The sequence below is a fragment of the Anastrepha ludens genome, chromosome 6 (genome assembly GCF_028408465.1).
Source record: "Anastrepha ludens isolate Willacy chromosome 6, idAnaLude1.1, whole genome shotgun sequence".
NCBI lineage: Eukaryota > Metazoa > Arthropoda > Insecta > Diptera > Tephritidae > Anastrepha > Anastrepha ludens.
In genome coordinates, this window is record NC_071502.1 from 102,931,955 (window position 1) to 102,951,526 (window position 19,572).

General features: G+C 36.7%; 2 protein-coding genes across 2 annotated transcripts in view; one reads left to right on the top strand and one right to left on the bottom strand.

Annotated features, from left to right (window-relative positions):
- Positions 1–84: 84 nt before the first annotated feature.
- Positions 85–19,572, bottom strand: part of LOC128867201 (uncharacterized) — a 46,830-nt gene continuing 27,342 nt past the window's right edge. The window contains exons 5-8 of the mRNA XM_054108302.1: positions 1,876–2,223; positions 1,652–1,799; positions 578–1,375; positions 85–498 (exon numbers count right to left, since the gene is read on the bottom strand). Coding sequence (XP_053964277.1) covers positions 193–498; positions 578–1,375; positions 1,652–1,799; positions 1,876–2,223 — 1,600 coding nt within the window. The 3' untranslated portion in view covers positions 85–192. The remainder of the gene's footprint in view (positions 499–577; positions 1,376–1,651; positions 1,800–1,875; positions 2,224–19,572) is intronic.
- Positions 13,679–15,538, top strand: LOC128868377 (cytochrome P450 6g1-like). The gene is made up of 3 exons (XM_054110398.1): positions 13,679–14,151; positions 14,222–15,013; positions 15,143–15,538. Exons 1-3 carry the CDS (start codon positions 13,684–13,686, stop codon positions 15,443–15,445), a joined length of 1,563 nt encoding a protein of 520 aa, XP_053966373.1. The 5' UTR covers positions 13,679–13,683; the 3' UTR covers positions 15,446–15,538.

The window sequence follows — 19,572 nt, forward strand, 5'->3', positions numbered from 1 at the left end:
CAAAGGTGTTATTGACCCACGCCAAATGCTCAAAAATGCATTGATTTAAAAATTATATAAATATATTTTACAAAGTCATATCTACACTTCTGTGCTGGTATGCACTAATTGAATGCCCCTTAAAATCTATAGTTTTTGAATAACTTTCACTCATTTACGCATCCAACTCGTTCTCGGTTGCATCGAATTCTCTTAACCAAACAAGCGGCGGCAATTAATCAGAGGACTACGCACAACGTTTAAGTAAATACCGCCCTCGGCCTGCACCACAACTGCTTTGCGATCCAACTGCATGGGGATCTTTGTACGCTCACAAGTCGTCACTTTGTGATTTAGTAGAAAATAAGTAAGGCCGATTTTGGTTTGCATCATAGCAAAGCGTTCACCAATGCAACCGTGTGGTCCCAAACCGAATGGCATGTAGGCATAAGGCTTTAAGTTTTTCTTGTTTCGTGGCGCAAAACGTTCGGGATCGAATTTTTCCGGTTCGGGATAGAACTGTAGGTATAGTGAAAAAAGTGAGTACTATTTTAGTTGATCATACTTTTGATGGTAAAAAAGCTTCGAGAAAAATTACCTCCGGGTCCATATGCAGACCATAAACTGGTATGTAAACGGGCATACCTTGTGGCATGCGAAAATTGTGAAAAGGTTCCAACGAGTAACCCTCTTGCTCTGTGCATTGCCGATCCAAAAATGGTAAAGGTGGATAGAGTCGCAATACCTCATCGATCACCATTTGCATATACTGTAATGAGTCTATAAATTCATGCGAGATTTTACCCGCTGTACGCGTTAGACCTTCTGAGATTTCATCGCGCACACGCTGCTGCAAATCTGGTTGCTTGGCTAGCTCGTACAGTGCAAAAGACATTGTCGCCGAAGATGACTCAAAGCCAGCTGTGAAAAAGAGTGCCGCCTGCGCAACCAATATGTCACCCTCAAAGATAAGTCCATGCGGAGTGTTTTTATTTTTTGTAGAGTTCTTAAATTCGATCAAAATATCTATTAGATCGTTACGTTTCAGACCAGACAGTTCTCGTTGTTCCATTACGTAATTGATTGTAGAACGCAGAAATTCGCTGGATGTTGGTGGCACTACCTTGAATTTTAAATAGGGTACCAAGTGTGGCATAAAGAAAACCACCATGAATTCCAGCGAACGACGCACACTAAACTTGAAGACAGCGCGACCGTGGCGACGGAATTCGCCATTGGGATTTTTGAAACAATTCGCTTGGACACCATAAGCGACGGTGGCTATCACATCTGTGGTATAGAGTGCACAAAGCTCTTTCATTTCCATCGTAAAAGAGTTCGCTGCATAGCATTCAATTGATTGAGAAAGCAAATATTTATCAAGCTCGCGACCGACCTGCAAGAGGAAGATGGAGAAAGAGAATTTTTGTGTATAAAACCCTGTTGTAATTGTGGTTGGAGAGTTTAAAATAAGGATTTATTTATGGATTCTCGTGCATTTCCGGCGCTGAGATCCGGAATTTATTGGTTTTTTATAGCGACGTGACAAGCGGATGTGCTTTTTGGGTTTAAGAGTGAGGCTTCAACTTCGCTTAAGACTTGTAATAGGCGTCAAGTTTAAAACTCCGGCTGTATATAATATTATATGGTACATGAGCTTCTTCAAATTTACCTCTTCAACTAAAGGAAGCATGTGCTTGAGTTTACCGCTGGTAAAGAATGGTGATAACTTGAAACGCACCTCTTTCCAGGAGGGATTGCGTAAGAAAAATAAATTCAGCGAACCCAGTGGATCTCCTTTGCAATCTGAGTTGGAAAACCTGAAGCAGAGAAAGGTTACAACTACATACATACATATATATGCAGCAAACATTGCGCACCCGCTTTCCACCTTACCTGTCAGAGAACTTTGAAAAGTCCTTCACCAAAATTCGTTTAATAAGTTCAGGTTCACGCAACAATATCGCCGGCTCATTGAATACATGTACGCCTACGAAAGGTCTGTGCCTGGCATCGGGATGATTATAAAGGCTTTGCACAAACTCTGCTGGACTGCGCTGCATCGAAAATAATCCACCTAATAAGCCCACGCCATATGTTGGTCTCAACTGTGGCACCTGATGGCGGTTCCAGTAATCATAGTGGTACCGTAACCAAAGTAAAAGCAAACAACAAAGAAGTAGGAACAGCAGCAAACTTTCGAGCCACATTGCATTGGTGGCGGAGTCGTGTACGGTACTGAAGCTTTACGTGGTTGATGTTGGGCGATTTATGTGGCGCGCCGCCGACTATACAGTTGGGCGTCAAGTGAGTAATGAACTATTTGAACTTACCTTGGAGGTGGAGTGATATTTTTGGAAATGCGGCAAATACACATTGAATACGGAATGCGGAATGAGAAATGAGAAATAAATGCAGATTTTTTGAGCGGGATAAGAAGTAGGCTTTGTGCGATAGTCATTTAGCTAAATATGCGAAATAAATATTTGCATACATTGAAGATGCGGAAATACATTAAAAAATATGAAAACAGATTTTACAAGGCAAAAATAAACAATATATTTATAATAAAGGGTCTTTCAAAAGTGACGCCTAGATGGCAGTAGTGAATAATTCCTAGACGTTACTGTTTTCTATGCCATCTTTGACATTTCTCAAGTAGACAGATTCACCATTTTACACAATAGAACAACGCGTTCAAATTATTGAAACTTATTATATTCTCAGTGTACTTTTTAACACAATTCTTCAAGTTGGCCGCTTTCCTTCTCAATGGTAAAAATCGACCACTATAATGACCCCGAAGCCAGGAAAAAATAAAGCCAAGACAGCTTCATACAGGCCTATAAGACTGCTGCCATCTCTCTCCAAACTATTTGGAAAGTTGCTAAAACGAAAACTGATGCCGCATCTGCAGCAAAACAGTATTGTTCCAGCTCATCAGTTCGGCTTTCGTGAGAATCACGGCACAATTGAGCAAGTCAATCGTATCAGCTCCGAAATAAGCAATGCTATTGCTCAGCCATATTTCTTGATATAGCTCAAGCGTTCGACAGAGTAAGGCACGAGGGACTTGTCTACAAAATCCAACGCACACTGCCACATAGTTCACACAAAATATTAGAATCTTATCTTACAAATCGGGTGTTTATGGTAAGATATAAAAACTACCTAACTGATGAAGTCGGTATTAAAGCCGGCGTACCACAAGGCAGTGTACTGTGTCCGCTTTTATATATAATTTACACGGATGACCTTCTAACAAACCCGCAAATATTTATATTCAAGTTTGCTGACGACACTGCAATCCTTTGTCGCTCCTAGTGTCCAATAAGAGCGTCGGGTGAACTCAACCGTCATCTGAAAGACATAGTGAAGTGATTGGCAGACTGGCGCATCAAAGTGAATGAGCAAAAGTGTAGGCATGTGACTTTTGCGCTAAATAGAAGCGACAGCTCGAGTGTATACCTAAACTCCACACTCATACCTCATTTATATCACATATCTTGCTGTGCGTATGGACAGACGCCTGACAAAAGGCACATTGAGGCCAAAAGTGGACAGATGAAGCTAAAAACGAAAGATCTCCATTGGCTAATCAATTCCCGTTCTGGGCTTAGCCTTGATCACAGAATTCTTCGCTATGTTACAATCATCAAGCCAATCTGGACGTATGCGTCACAACTGTGGGGTAATGCAAGTGCTAGTAATATTGCAATTATACAATGAAGAAACTATAAAATATTAAGAATGGTTACTGGAGCGCCGTGGTACATAACCAATGAAAATATCCATCGAGACCTAAATGTTCCATTAGTGACAGCAGAAAGTAATCCAACAAAACTACTACCAAAGGCTGAGACACCACCCAAATCCATTGGGTCGGTCGCTGTTGCATACCGTCAATTCATCACGTCTCAGAAGAATTGATCTTCCAACCCTGTGACGCATATTTGAGGCCCCCATAACAATCTTAACCTATAATATAGGTTAAGAGTCGAAACCTTATTTAGTATTAAAACTAGTATGTAACCCCCGAAAATCGGGTGGGGAAAAGAAGAGAGGAGCTCATTACGAACTGTCAATAAATCATTGTATGATTTAGGACCCTTTATGGAAACTAAATTAACTAACTAAAATAAACGTAATGCAAATCGTTCTCGATGTCGAACGTGAACCTTGTTGCCAAGTGTAATGTTCAGGAATTTCTTGGTAAGTCAATGTATTTATTTGATACTATTTCAAAGGTATATTCATATATGATTTGATAATGGCTGCATACATAAAAATATACATGTACACACATAGAATACAATACAAAGGAAAAAAAAAACACTTAAAAATGCATATCTGTGTCAAAAAGTTCGTTGATTTGATGGGTAATAGTGTTCTTTTAAATGGCGTTGGGCATCGTCTATTACTATAAAATTTGTCTGAGAATAACCCAAATACAGTTTACCTTTGAAATAGTATCAAATAAATAACTAATTCGTCTCTCTCTCCTCATTTTTTAAAACTATTTAAAATTTTGAGTTTTGCAAAAAGGATCAAACGCACACACAATTTTTAAATACATACATACGTTTATATATTGTAGTTCAATTGTACCATATATGAACGAAAACAAAAGTGGATGCTTCTACCAATCATATCCAATACGTGACGTTTCAAACATTTATCACTACTTACCTGCTCTATTCCTCCACTTAAAGTAGGAACTCTTCTACGAACTCTTCTTGGTCGTCCTCTAGGCATATTTTAAAATTAAATATGGATGTACTTTTTTTTTAAATAAATTCTATTTTGCGTCTGTCCAAAACTCTTTCTAATTTGCACTGTTACCGTTGTTTTAAGTGAATTGACAAATTTCAATTCAATTGGCAATTCATACCAATTATTGCCATCAACAAAATTTTGAAAAAAATTCGCGGCACCCGTTGGGGCTATGTTCATGAATACATATTTATTAGTAAAGAGAACAAAACAAAACAATTATTGGGAATCCAAATGTATACAATGCTGTGCTCATTAGAAAGAGAGCTAAATAAAGCAAACGTACTCATATTCCTATATGCGTATATTTGTGTGTCATCCCACTTTGCATAACTTGAAACTTGTTTTGTCAAGGATAGAAAAAGGACTGGCAGACCAAAAACCGGACGTTCTGTTGAGAAAATTGCTGCTGTAGGGCGAAGTGTTGCTGAACAACCTTCAACGTAGATATCTCGACGTTCTCAACAATTAGGAATTCATGAATTACTGGTTGGCGGTTTTTACCGGTAGACGTGCTCCGGCCCTTTACTGCATGAATTAATAAAGCGAAAAAAAAAAATTTTGTTTTGTTTTTTGTTTATGTAAATATGAATAAGACATACCTATTAAAAGAAAAATAATGGAAAAGTTTTTTTTATTTTTGACGGAATCATATAAAAACTACTTGTAGTTTATAGAAAGTTGAAAAGCGGAAGAATTATTATCAGACGAGAAAAATGAGTATATCGACACCATGAATAAATTTTTTTTTGTCAAAAAGTACTTACTTTTTCTCTTTTATCGTTTCTCGAAAATGTAGCACTCGCACATAAAGTCTGTTTCTTAACCAATTTGCACAAAAGTGCAGTTATTTTGAAACTACATAAAATCATAGACAATTTTTTGCGTTTTATTATTGCTAAATATATAATTGATTGGGTTAAAATAGTTTGTATTGTTTTATAATACTTAATTTGAGATAAAATTGCATTATCTTTTGTTTTTTGGTAATGCGACCGACGCGTCAAATGTGCATCCTATAAATCTACAGGGTCCGGCAATCAAAGGTAACTAATTTCAGACCGCTCGCGCAGCTAATGAATGCGCATCAGCTGGCTGTTAGTTAGCTAAATGACAGTCCAGAGTACTGTTCACAACCAGCGATTGTTCGCGAGCTCGTGCACCTTAAAGTAAATAATTTCCTGTTTATCGCACCATTACTCGTTACAATGATACTGGTAGCAACGCGAAACGACATGGAAGTGGCCATCAAAAGACTGCAACGTCACGTGAAATGGTTCAAAGAGTGAAGAAGCGAATTGAGCAAAATCCCCGACGAAGTGCCTATCAAATGACGAAAGAACTCAAAAAAAAAAATCTGACCGTAGCATCCGCCGCATACTGAAAAATTATCTCAAAGTCAAGCCTAACAATATCCAAAAGTCAGACTTGAGAGAACGAAGGAGTTGCTTCGCTTGGCCGAAAGCGGTCAATTTCCGAACACTGTGTTCGTAAATTCCCAAAACGATAGGGTTTGTTTGACCGACCATTCATACGAGAATTTCAGTTATCGATTGGCTATCAGGAGACAGCACCCGTCACAGGTAATGGTTTGGGCCGCTGTAACCACAGATGGGCTTCTCCAAACGTTTTCATCGAGCCTGGCTTCAAGGTAAATGCGAAATATTATCGGGAAAGTATTCTGGAGGTTGCTTTCAAGCCGTGGACAGACAAACATTTCGGAGTGAACCAAGAATGTACAATATAAAAAACAACGTTCCGAATTTCATAACGTCCACATAGTGACACTCCAATTCAGCAGACGCGAATCCAATGGATTATACTATTTGGGCCATTTTGGAGAGCAAGGTCCGAACTAAGAGATTCACCAGTAGAGCCATTGAAAAAAGCCATTATCCGCGAGCAGGCCAAAATATCTGCAAGTCACATTCGGGCAGCTTGGGATTCGTTTCTGGACCGTCGCAAAGCCATAGTCAAGGAAAAAGGTGGTCATATCGAGCAAAAGTAAATTGATTCTTAATTTTGTATTATTTTCACACATTTTTTACTTTGAATTGAATGAAAGTAATTTTCCAAACTAAATTTATGAACTTTTTAATTGGTTACACTTCGAGTACCGAACCCTGAAAAGTTACTACAGGCAAATGGATATATGTCATAAGAAAACGGTTGCCAAATAAACTTGTCGAATGAAAACAGTCATAGATATATTGACTTCATTTTGGTATCACCATAATATTTCGCATTTAATTTGACTATGAAAAGAGTTATTTGGTAGCAGTAATATTATCGCATCGTTTTGGCATTATTGCATTACTGAAGGGTACTGATAGTTAACGTGCCTTTGCAAATATGTGTGGAAATGTATGTGTGTATGTAAGTACTAGGAATGATAGTCCCGAAATTCCGGGATCCCGGTCTTTTATTTGAATTTCAAAAATTCCTGCGCAAGTCGCTCGCAATGTTCATTTAATAGAAAGTGGTATGATAAGTCAGTAGTTCAGATTAAGAAAATTGTTGTTTTTTCTAATGGTGATCATAGAGGCTATTAACTGCAGAAAATATTTCAATTTCCTTAAAACCATTTTTGTTTTATGTTCGATATTTAGCTCCTGGGCAATGCTACGACTACCAACATGCCGGTCAACATCGAATATTTCTGGGATTTTATGGACATTTTGGGTAGGTACATACGACCTTTGAGGTAGGTACATACATTTTATTATAAAATGTAAATGCAAATGTAAGTTAGCAAAATTTAAAATTTTTTTTCTTGTTTATAAATAAGATCAACTCATTGCCTTCAAGAATATATTATTATTATTCCATACTCCTTTAGGAGCTTAAGGATTCAACAAAAGTTTTCCAAACATTTCTGTTTCTAGACATAAACCTCAGTTCATTAAACGATTTTCCAGTTACATTGCGGATAGTCCTTTGCCAAGTCATCAATGGTCTGCCTCTTCTCGTTCCTTGCAGGTTCCAAGTCAAGGTGGCATGCGGTATGCTGTATATAAATTGCTAAAAATTGTATTTCTTTATTACAATGTTTTCATCTAAAATGCTGTAATAGGTTGAGTACTAGCACACGAGTCAGCTATTGAATGTTTTAGCGATCGATAAAACTTTAAAAAATATGTTTAATGCCCTTTTGCTTGCACTCGTTCTGTAATATTCCTGTTAACTCATGAATTTAACTTATCAAAGTGAGCGTTTCTAAATTCTGCCCGTTTCACGGTCATACTTTTTTCCAGCTAGTGGCAATACTTTTCCATAATAGTTGCGTCAATAATCCTTCTTAAATGTTCTTTACTTGACTGATGTAGTATTACCGCAGTTAAACAGGTGGCAACCACACTCGAAATTGTTTAAGATTATTAAACCTCTTTCGTTTGACACCCATATCATAATATTTCATTTATCTAATTAGGTTTAATGGATTTTAATTTTTCAGGCAGATGACAAATTACCTGCTTTAAAAATATTTTCGAAAGTAAGATTTATCAATAAAAATATTTATAAATAATATATAAATATATATATATATAATTGTGGTGTACACCCTTTTTGCGGTATTTGGCCAAGCTCCTTCTCCTATTTGTGGTGTGCGTCGACTTCAAGCCGACTTCGAACGGCAGATGTTTTTATGAGGAGCGTTTTCATGGCAGAGGAGGTTTGCCATTGCCTGCCGAGGGGCGGCCGTTCTGAATTTCTCTGAATTCCGAATGGTAATCACACACCAACCCATTCGGCTACGGCGGTGCAAAGAATATTTAATTTTCAAAAATAGCAGCAGGAAAGGGTTTCCAGGTGATACCCACGATGCAATATTTGTTCATTGCTATGAATTTAATTTAACTTTTGAACAGATGACAACTCTTAAGCGATATGACTTCGATTAGCCACTTCTCTGCTCGCTATCTCTGGGCTCTGCTCACTTGACGAAAAAATTTTATGTGAAAGCAACGACAAGATTCGAGGCCAGCGAATATGGTTCTACGTCATAAAACTGGTATAACTCATTATTTACAATGCTGCCATTTCTCAAAAGAGTCTCGTTAAGGGGGGAGTCTGCTTTAGAGGCTTCAAAAAATCGATTTTTTGTTTTGCAAAATGTCTTTCCAAACTATCCAAGAATGTGCCCTCAAAATTTCAGAAGCAAATTCAAAATATTTTCGGAGTTACAGAAGAAATTGTGAGCAAGCATACGAGCGGCCGGATTGTTCGAAGTGCGATTTCTCGGTTTTTTATTTTTACGATTTTTCCTAATTGGCGGGAAAGATAGGGAAAAAGTTAAACGTCCTATCGAAACGAGATAACATTGATTGTAATCGGAATTAAATTCTCTTCTAGTTGAACCTAAAAAACCTTAAGAAAGTTATGATTAACCCACTTTTTAAACAATCTAAAGTGAATTTGTTTTTCCAAAAAAATGAATGTTTTTTTTAATTAGCGAAAAATTGTTGAACTTCTCACTTTTTGTTTAATTTTCTTGGTTTAACTAGAAACTATACTATACTAAAATACAATTTTTTTGGGGTTTTTGGTTTCTGATGAAAATTGCGACCTGCATCTTTCCCGCCGCACGACACATGCACACTCGAGGCGCCTCGGCAAAATGCTTGTACCAAGCATAATATGACATATATTTTAATGAAAAAATTTGAGAAGACTGTTGAAATATATAACAATAAACCTGAAAGTTTCGTTTAAATCGAATATTTCTTTCCTTCCCAAAAAATCCACGAAAAAATCGATTTTTTGAAGCGTCTAAAGTAGACTCGCCGCTTAAACCGCGTTCATACAGGGAGACTTTTGTTGCTTCGATATTGCGAATTATCTTTGTCTTAAAAATCGGTCGTTTCGGAGGTGTGAGACCACACACAAACAAATGAAATATGATACTTACAAACTCCACTAGTTTCACATCATCAACCACAAGGGATGGTTGCAATCCTGGCTAAAGTTATACACTTACATATGGATGTATAGGCTTATTCAATAGGTGCGCTTCAACTTTTTTCCGATAGGGAGGGCGAACGACGCAATATTTTTTATTTTTCGCTTGTCATTTGTAAACTTCATTAGTATACATTTCATCATGGAACGCTACACACTTGAGCAACGATTGCAAATCGTGCAAATTTTTTATGAAAATAATCGTTCTGTTGCTGCTACTTTAAAAGCATTACGGCCATTTTACGGTCCATTTAACAAGCCGTCCCGTTTTGGGGTTATGTGAAGTCATTGGTCTACAGTAACAAGCCGGCGACGATTTGTGAGCTCAGAGCCAATATTGTACGCGAAATTGCTGGAATTTCGGCCGATTTATGCAAAATAGTGATCAAAAATTGGGTTCAACGATTGGACTTCGTAAAACGTGCACGCGGTGGTCATGCAAAAGAAATCGAATTTCATACTTAAATGTATATGTTCAAACTCGATAATAAAAAAAAAATTAGTTAAAAAAGTCAAACCGTTTGTGTTTTATTCAAAAAAGTACAAAAGTTGAAGCGCTCTTACTCAAAAACCCTACATATGTATAAGTACATTAGCCGAAGACCTTAACAACCAGTGCTTGTTCCTTTTTCTCTCCTATAATGGAATAATATTTATGGTTGGACTTATGGAATAATTATTACTCTTTTCAATAAATTAGTTAAAAAATACATATCTACAACTGTATACGAGTAAGAACATACCTACAAATGAGCGTAAGTAATTTTTTATTTAAAAAAATTTAGACGTAGTTCCATCATTTATATATGTATATATGGGGGTGCAATGTGCAATGTATAATTAAATATTATTTCGCCTTGGTTACATACATATGCCACATTTTCATTGTATTTTATTAAAATGACTATATATTAAAGATAAAACACTTTCTGTTCTATTCACTCCACGAATGAAACATTGTTTTATGGATGCATAGCAGCAGCAAAGTATTTTCGGCTTACTTGAAATTTTGATAACAGGTACAATAATAAAAAATTGTGTGTACCTATAATAATTTATATTGATATTTGGAAAGCAGCATTTTTGAAGCACCAAATAAAGATCTAGACTTGTAAGATTACTGCACTCAGTGTTGCGATAGAAGTGCAATTGAAAAGGTCGAATAAAGTTCGCTAAAGTTAAAAAAAATTAAGTTTGTATAAGACTAGCGCCATTGAATTAGTGTGTGAATATTCTTCATTGATATGCCAAATTAAAAACCGCAAAAACGGGTCATTGATAATAAGGAATTGTAAAATTGATTGCTATTCAAATGTGCAAAACTTTTTTCGATATTATTTTTTTTTTCAAAAACCTTATATGTATGTATGTACAGTCTGTGTGAGAAAAAAGGAATCGCGATTATTCATGAAGTATAAAAGATATATATTTAAAATTTCTTTTACATGAAAGTATGTACAAAACTACGAGTCGCAATTACTCAATAAGTCGAGTAGTCTTCATCGTTGTCGAGTATAGCCTGGCATCTTCTTCTTGCTTTGAACCAGCTTTTCTGCGTTGCTCGTCGCCAAACAAGACTAGATTTTGCGAACTTGCGATCATGGACTGGCCTTCCGGCAAGATGCGTTTTCATAGTTCCCCACACATTTTCAATGGGGTTGGCGTCTGCGGACTGGGAAGGCCAGTCCAATACTTGACGCCATTTTCTTTGTTTTGTTGTTTCTCAATGTGTTTTTCTGAGAGCAGTAATTTTGATGATGTGGGACGGATATGTTCGGCTCCTTCAGTTGACGTTCGATGGTGTTGATACTCACATTTATTACCTTTTTAGCACGAACTGATCGTGCTTGGCGTAGTCTCGCTTAAAAAGTTGGACGTCCTGCTTTTTTGTCGTCACTCGCTTCAAGCCGCGCTCGGAAAAGTCATCAACATTTTTGTATACCTTATAGCGCTGATCCTACCCCACAACAAACTTTTTTGACTTTTTACTCACTTTTGCTGACACGGCGTAAGATAACTTCGGCCCTTTCGAATGCGTGCATAAAAATGCCGCCTCAAAAGGCTTCGCGTACTTCTCACGCACTTTTGTCTGGTTGTGTTTACGCAACCTGAGTTAGCACTGGCGTCGTAGCCCTTGCGCAGCAAAAAACAGAACGAAATATATCTTGAAGTCACAAGAAAAAAAACCGGTTCTTTTCTTCTGGCACAGACTGGACGTATATATGTAAATTCTATGTAATGAAGAAATATTGGTCATTTTTGCAGTGTTTATAACGGTATCTGTTATTGCTTTAAATAAAATTTGCTTGTAAAAACTTGACTAGAAGAAAATCAGATTTGTGTTCCTTCATGGCCGGTGCCTTCATGACTGATCTGAATTCGATTGCTAATCTATGGATGACCGCGGACACTATATCGGGATTGGGATCATAGAATCATTTTCTGGGATCTGAGATTTGGTTGATTTGCTTAATGACACACACACATACACATATTTTTGGTTGGCAAGCCTTTGTTTTGTTGGTCAGGAGGTTGAAATCAAAATGTCAGAAACATTATCAAAGGTATGATCAAAGGTCACACCAATGGTGTTTCGGGCACGCTCCCACATTCCTCCTCCTCGGCTGATTTCCACGCTGGAACCGCGTAGGGATTTCTTCATGGTGGAGATTCGTTTATGCCTATTAAATACAATAGGTTCCTGCGTCCAGGTTCCGCTCCTTTGGGCAAATGGAGACTTTACGTCAACGATACTATTCACTCCTCCCACTGCCTTCGAAAGCGGTTGGGAGGGAATGAAACATCGGAGAAAGTGCAGTAGTCTGATGCTCACAAACTATTCTCTTGTCTTCGGTTTGGTACTGTAGTAAGTGTTTGACTCAAGCGTCTGTATCTGACGTCGATTGGCAAGCCTCATATTAAGTGACCACAGAATACCGTTGAGTCTACAGTAGCTGCCGTAGCGAAATGTGTCCGGCGGTAATCACCAACTCCAAAAATCTCAGAATTTTCAGTTTGAAGACGTTAGTTCAAATTTTTGATATTGTGACCGCCGTATTGAATTAGAAAGTGTATTCAATATTGAAAAATTGCCATCGGATTTGTAATCGATGGCCCCAGAAACCATCGCAATTTTTATGAGTTTAGCTCATACTAATGAGCAAATTAATCGTAAATACCAGACCTTAAAGTGTTAAACCCATTTTGTTTCAAAGCTGTGTGCGAGCTGGCCAGAAAACCACTCTACGAACAAGTTAGCAAGAAAAGAGAGCGAACTACCTTTGTAAACAACGCTTGAAATGCGTGCATTCCTTGGAAGAATATTCTCTGAATCAAGAGCGAACGTTCATTGAAAGCCCATATGCGCTATGAAATCCATTTGTGAAATAACCAGACAAAAACGACTAATCTATATAATCAAGCTGCCCTATTAAAAAGCGGTCTAAGTCGTTAATCCACCTTCATCGAATCTCCCTACGGTCATAATAACCAGCAGATAATTTTCAAATACAACAAATATTGCGAATATACACTTCTACATACCTACCCTGCTGTTTAACCAGTTTCGTGCGCAGTAATAAATTATTAAGCAGCTCAATTGATAGCGGGCGGCCGGCAGAGCCGAATGCATTTATGCGTGACTACCGTTCGGTAGGGCAGTGGTTCAAAACCCATTGTGGGTATGGCACACCAAATGATAGAAAAGCGATCGCTGACCACATATTAATCAATTTTGTTATAAATGCTGAAAAAATTGTATACTTAAAAACACCTTTGAGAATTTTGAAAAAATTACTTTGGTAAATGTTTCCGAAATGAGTTAATATTTGATCACACTTTGTGCACACTCACACGACTACCATTATAATTACTGTTTATGAATCGAAAACAAGCATTATTATCAAATACGCATTTTAAAATTTTCTTTTGTTTACTACTACAAATTTTCTTATCTATTCCAACACAGTCCACATGATGATGTCTATAGACACGCTTTGCCTCTTGGCCACCCTCTTGATATTATTTTACATTTGGTATCGCTACAATTATGGCTACTGGAAGCGACAGAATATTCCATTTATGACACCGTTACCACTGATTGGCAATACTAAGGCTATGTTTACACTGAGCAACAGTTTCTTTTTATATCTCTCTGACATTTATAAGGATACTAAAATGTCAAAAGCCGCCGCAGTCGGTATTTATATACTGAATAAACCAGCTTTGGTGCTACGCGAACCGGAACTTATCAAATCTGTACTCATTAAAGAATTTTCAAAATTCTCCAACCGTTGTGCAACTTGTGATCCACACTTCGATGCTTTGGGATCGAATAATTTATTTTTCATACGCAATCCACAATGGAGGGAGCTGAGAACGAAGATTTCACCGGTGTTCACAACAGGAAAGATCAAACAAATGTATCCACTAATGATCGAGGTTAACTAAGCAAATAAAAAATCATTACATGCTTTGAATTTTTCTATATTATTATACTTTCTCATTTTAGGTCGGCTCTCAGTTAGAGGCTCATTTGGAGTCGCACATCCAGAACTACAATTCTTTGGTTACCGAAATCAAAGAGATTTGTGCGCTCTTCACTACCGATGTGATTGCATCAATCGCTTTTGGTGTACAAGCGAATAGCTTCAAAAATCCAAATGCAGAGTTTCGCAAGCAGGGACGAAAAATGATGGAATTTACATTGGGGCGAGCGTTTAACTTTTTCATCGCATTCTTCTATCCAAATTGGGTCACTACAATGAAAGTAAAACTTTTCACGCCCCAGTTTTCTTTATTCATACGTCGTACTATCAGTCACGTAATAACGGAAAGAGAGAAGAGTGGTCTCACACGCAATGATCTGATCGATGTGCTGGTGTCATTGAAAAAAGAGTCTGTCGAGAAACAAGAGTATAATCAAGTGGCACATGATGTGCTGGTAGCACAAGCGGCGGTGTTTTTAACGGCTGGCTTCGAGACTTCATCATCAACGATGGCATTCACATTATTTGAATTGGCCAAAAGACTGGATTTACAACAGCGTCTACGCAATGAAATTTGTGAGGCGTTAGTGGCGGAGAATGGTAAACTATCCTATGAGACCATTACCAACTTACCATATCTGGGTATGGTAGTAGATGAGGTGTTACGTTTGTATCCAGTTTTGCCCGTACTCGATCGCGAACATCGACCCAAAGATGGGGAAAGCCAATTCGATCTCAAACCGTATTATGATTATACAGTGCCAAATGGTATGGCTGTTTATGTACCAATTTTCGGTTTGCAACGCGATCCCAAGGTGAGTTGGATGGAATGTGGGAGGGCTACAGTAAATAAAAAATTCAAAACTGGTTCTTAAATACCAAAAAGCAACTATCGAAACCTGTTACTTTCTTTCGACATTGATCGTTTTTCGTTTTACTTCTAGTATTGGCCTAACCCCGATACCTTCGATCCGGAACGATTCAGCCCCGAGAAGAAAAAGTTACATGAAACTATGGCCTACTTACCTTTCGGTACTGGCCCACATAATTGCATTGGTAGTCGAATCGGTTTACTGCAAACCAAAATCGGTTTGGTGCACATTTTAAAGAATCATTACGTTGAGGTCTGCGATAAAACACCAGCGCAAATAAATTTCGATCCACTGTCCTTAGTTTTGCAAAATAAAGGTGGAATTTACTTAAATTTAGTGAACGATGGGCTCTATAAGCGGAGTGCGAAGAAGTGATACCCGAGGTTTGGAAAAAAAGTAATGGATTCTTTACAGAATAAGTTTTAAATTTATGTAACTTATTAAATGAAGAATAAACTTGAAATATCTTCTACTGATAAAAAGTTGATTTGCTTCGAAATATAATTAGTTGTTGGGTAGAAGAATGTGAATATAATTAATACGAAATACTCAAATTTTTCAGCTGAGAACGAGGGCGTCGGCTAATATTTAAGTCTAGCGGTAATGCAGAAACCCTCCTCCGTTGAACAGCTGGTATGAGAAAACTGAGTTACATCTACTTACATGCAAACTGTAGACTTTAAGTAAAATATGTTTGAAACTTACAATGAATAAAAGGGAAATACGAGTATTATAGATGAATAACATTAAAATAATTCATATTTTTCAGTAATATTATTTTTCATATTTATTATATTTTTCAGTTCATATTTGATACATTTGGGGCACTCCATTTAAAATCGTCGATGTCCATACCGGCATTTTTATAACTATTAGAAAATGTTCACTACACTTACAAAGCTCACATTCTCTATGATCTTTGGTATCGCCAGTGGTTGCAGCGCAGTGAATATTTCGCTCTTTTATCTGGCACCGGAGGTATAGGCATGAGAAATGAGAGAATTGGGGTTCCCCTGAGAACCTGTGGTCTGCTCCTGGAAAGATGGGCCTCGAGTCAACTCAGCGAGGGCTAGGCTAGTGCGCAAACGTGCAAGGTAGCGAGATCCTTCTGGCCACGGGTAGATCGGGGACGCTCAAGGGAACTCCTAAGGCTAACAAAGCCCCAGCTCTCAAATTTGGTGGGCATCCTTACCGGACATTGTCCGTTAGGTGTTCACGCCGTAAGACTTGGGATTGCCTCAAGTCCGTTCTGTAGAAACTGTCTGGAGGACGAGGTGGAATCATCTCAACGCCTTATTCTCAGCTGCCCTGCTCTCGTCTGGCAAAGACAAATCTGGGCTCTCACTTTTTCGCTATGCCTGCGGATATAGCCGGTGTAAATATCATAAATTTGGTGAAGTTCATTAGTAGCTTGTTACGGCTAACTACGAACGCAAATTAGCCCCCATCGCACAGTGATTTAAACAATGGACAAAAATCAAAAAATTAAAAGCAATATTTTAGAAAAACTAAAATGGAAATAAAATCTTCATTATATTGCTCAAATAAAATCACCTTAAGTTTATTTTTATTTTTTGTTTCCTTATCAGTAAAATTATGATAAAGTCTACCTAAATAAAATCCTATTTTGTTTCTTTTAGATTTGATCAACATTTATTATTGTATGGTAGTTCGTTCTGAACGTTTCGATATTTTATATATTAGTTTGACTCGTTTATTATGGCAAATATTCAGCAAGGTATGTAAATATTTTAATATATGTTTGGTATTTTTCTTAATTTTTTTTGTAAAGTAGTCATTATTTTTAGAAAACTCTATTTTTGGTAAAAGGTCCCAAAAGGTGCCTTTCCAAATTTTTTGTTATTTGATATTTTAAACTGTTCTGTTTTTAACGGTATTGGTCTTTTTTTGCGCAAAGTTGTACTTTATTCCGAATTTTTATTTTTTAGGTACTTTGTCAAATATAAAAAATAAAGATTTGGTGGATACATGGATTTCATTGCCCAAAAAGCAAAGGAAAAATAAGTTAGTTGAAAAGGTTCTAAACCTAATGAGACTTCAGACTGTCACGAAAGCAACTAAGCGGGAATTTGAAAAATCTGTTGGCATTTTTTGTGGAAAAATAAATATTAAATGGCAAACAAAGAACAGTTTTTAGCCAAAGAAAGCAAATGGCTGAACTCTGAAATATATATGACCTCATCACTAAAAGCTATTTTAAGAAAACCAGCTGTTCGAGGTAACACTTTTGCTGAACAAAGCACTTCTCGTGGAAGACCATATGTAGCTTTTGGGGAGTCAAGTGAGAAGACTAAAAAGAGGCGAATTGAAGAACTGGTCTGGAATTTTTACCTAGCATCTATAAACTGCGACAGTTTCGAGACAGTTTATTACCAAAAGGTATTATAACCACAGAACAAGGATCTGAAATAAATCTACAACAACTTCTTGATTATATATTAAAAAGCATTTTAAAATCAATATTAGACAAAGAATATATAAAAAGTGAAACTTAAACTCTGACATGTAAATACGGATTCGATGGAAGCTCTGGGCATAGCACCTTCAAACAAGTATTTAGCTCCACAGAAATTACTGACGAATATTTATTTTTAGTTGCTATGTCACCCCTTAACTTGTCAGATGAAAAAGGTTATATTTTTTGGAATAATCCTCGCTCTTTGTCAACATTTTTCTCTCGACCAATTAAATTTATTTTTGTTAAAGAAAATTCCGATTTAGTTAAAACAGAAGGCTTGAGACTGCAGCAAGAAACAAACGATTTAAAACCTATAACTATAAATTTTCAAAACAAAAATTACACTGTAAATTTTAAATTTCACTTTACAATGCTTGATGGAAGTTGCATTAATACTTTATCAGAGACTAATTCTACTCAAACTTGCTTCATTTGTGGAGCTACACCAAAACAAATGAATACAAAAGAAGTTCTTAACCAGTTAAAATCGAAAATTTTAATTTTTTGATGTCATCTCTTCATTCGTGGATCCGTAGCTTCGAATGTTTATTACATATTGCTTATAGGCTTCCTTTTAGAAGCTGGTAAGTAAAAGGCACAGAAAAAAAGCGTTATTTAATATTCAAAAGAAAAAAATTCAAGACGACTTTAAAAGAAAATTAGGCTTAGTTGTGGATAAACCTAAGCCAGGTTACGGGTCCCCTAATGATGGGAATACGGCAAGAAGGTTTTTTCAAAATCCCAAAATAAGCTCTGAAATAACGGGCATTGATGAGAATTTGATTTTTAAATTTTCTCAAATATTACGTGTTGTGTCTTCTGGAAAGCAAATTAACATCGACAATTTTCGAGAACTTTTAAATAATACCAGATAGCTTTACATTGAATTATATGACTGGTTTTATGTGCCTTCCAGTGTCCATAAATTATTAGTTCATGGCGAAGAGATCATTAAACATTTTGATTTACCAATAGGGCAACTGGCAGAAGACGCACTTGAAGCTAGGCATAAGGAGGTACGAAATAGTCGTCTTTATCATACACGAAAAAATTCTAAAATAAACACTAATAAAGATATTATGACATGAGCAACGATTGCAAATCGTGCAAACTTTTTATGAAAATAATCGTTCTGTTGCTGCTACTTTAAGAGCATTACGGCCATTTTACGGCCGTCCCGTTTTGGGGTTATGTGAAGTCATTGGTCTACAGTAACAAGCCGGCGACGATTTGTGAGCTCAGAGCCAATATTGAACGCGAAATTGCTGGAATTTCGGCCAATTTATGCAAAAGAGTGGTCGAAAATTGGGTTCAACGATTGGACTTCGTAAAACGTGCACGCGGTGGTCATGCAAAAGAAATCGAATTTCATACTTAAATGTATATGTTCAAACTCGATAATAAAAAAAAAATTAGTTAAAAAAGTCAAACCGTTTGTGTTTTATTCAAAAAAGTACAAAAGTTGAAGCGCTCTTACTCAAAAACCCTACATATGTATAAGTACATTAGCCGAAGACCTTAACAACCAGTGCTTGTTCCTTTTTCTCTCCTATAATGGAATAATATTTATGGTTGGACTTATGGAATAATTATTACTCTTTTCAATAAATTAGTTAAAAAATACATATCTACAACTGTATACGAGTAAGTACATACCTACAAATGAGCGTAAGTAATTTTTTATTTAAAAAAATTTAGACGTAGTTCCATCATTTATATATGTATATATGGGGGTGCAATGTGCAATGTATAATTAAATATTATTTCGCCTTGGTTACATACATATGCCACATTTTCATTGTATTTTATTAAAATGACTATATATTAAAGATAAAACACTTTCTGTTCTATTCACTCCACGAATGAAACATTGTTTTATGGATGCATAGCAGCAGCAAAGTATTTTCGGCTTACTTGAAATTTTGATAACAGGTACAATAATAAAAAATTGTGTGTACCTATAATAATTTATATTGATATTTGGAAAGCAGCATTTTTGAAGCACCAAATAAAGATCTAGACT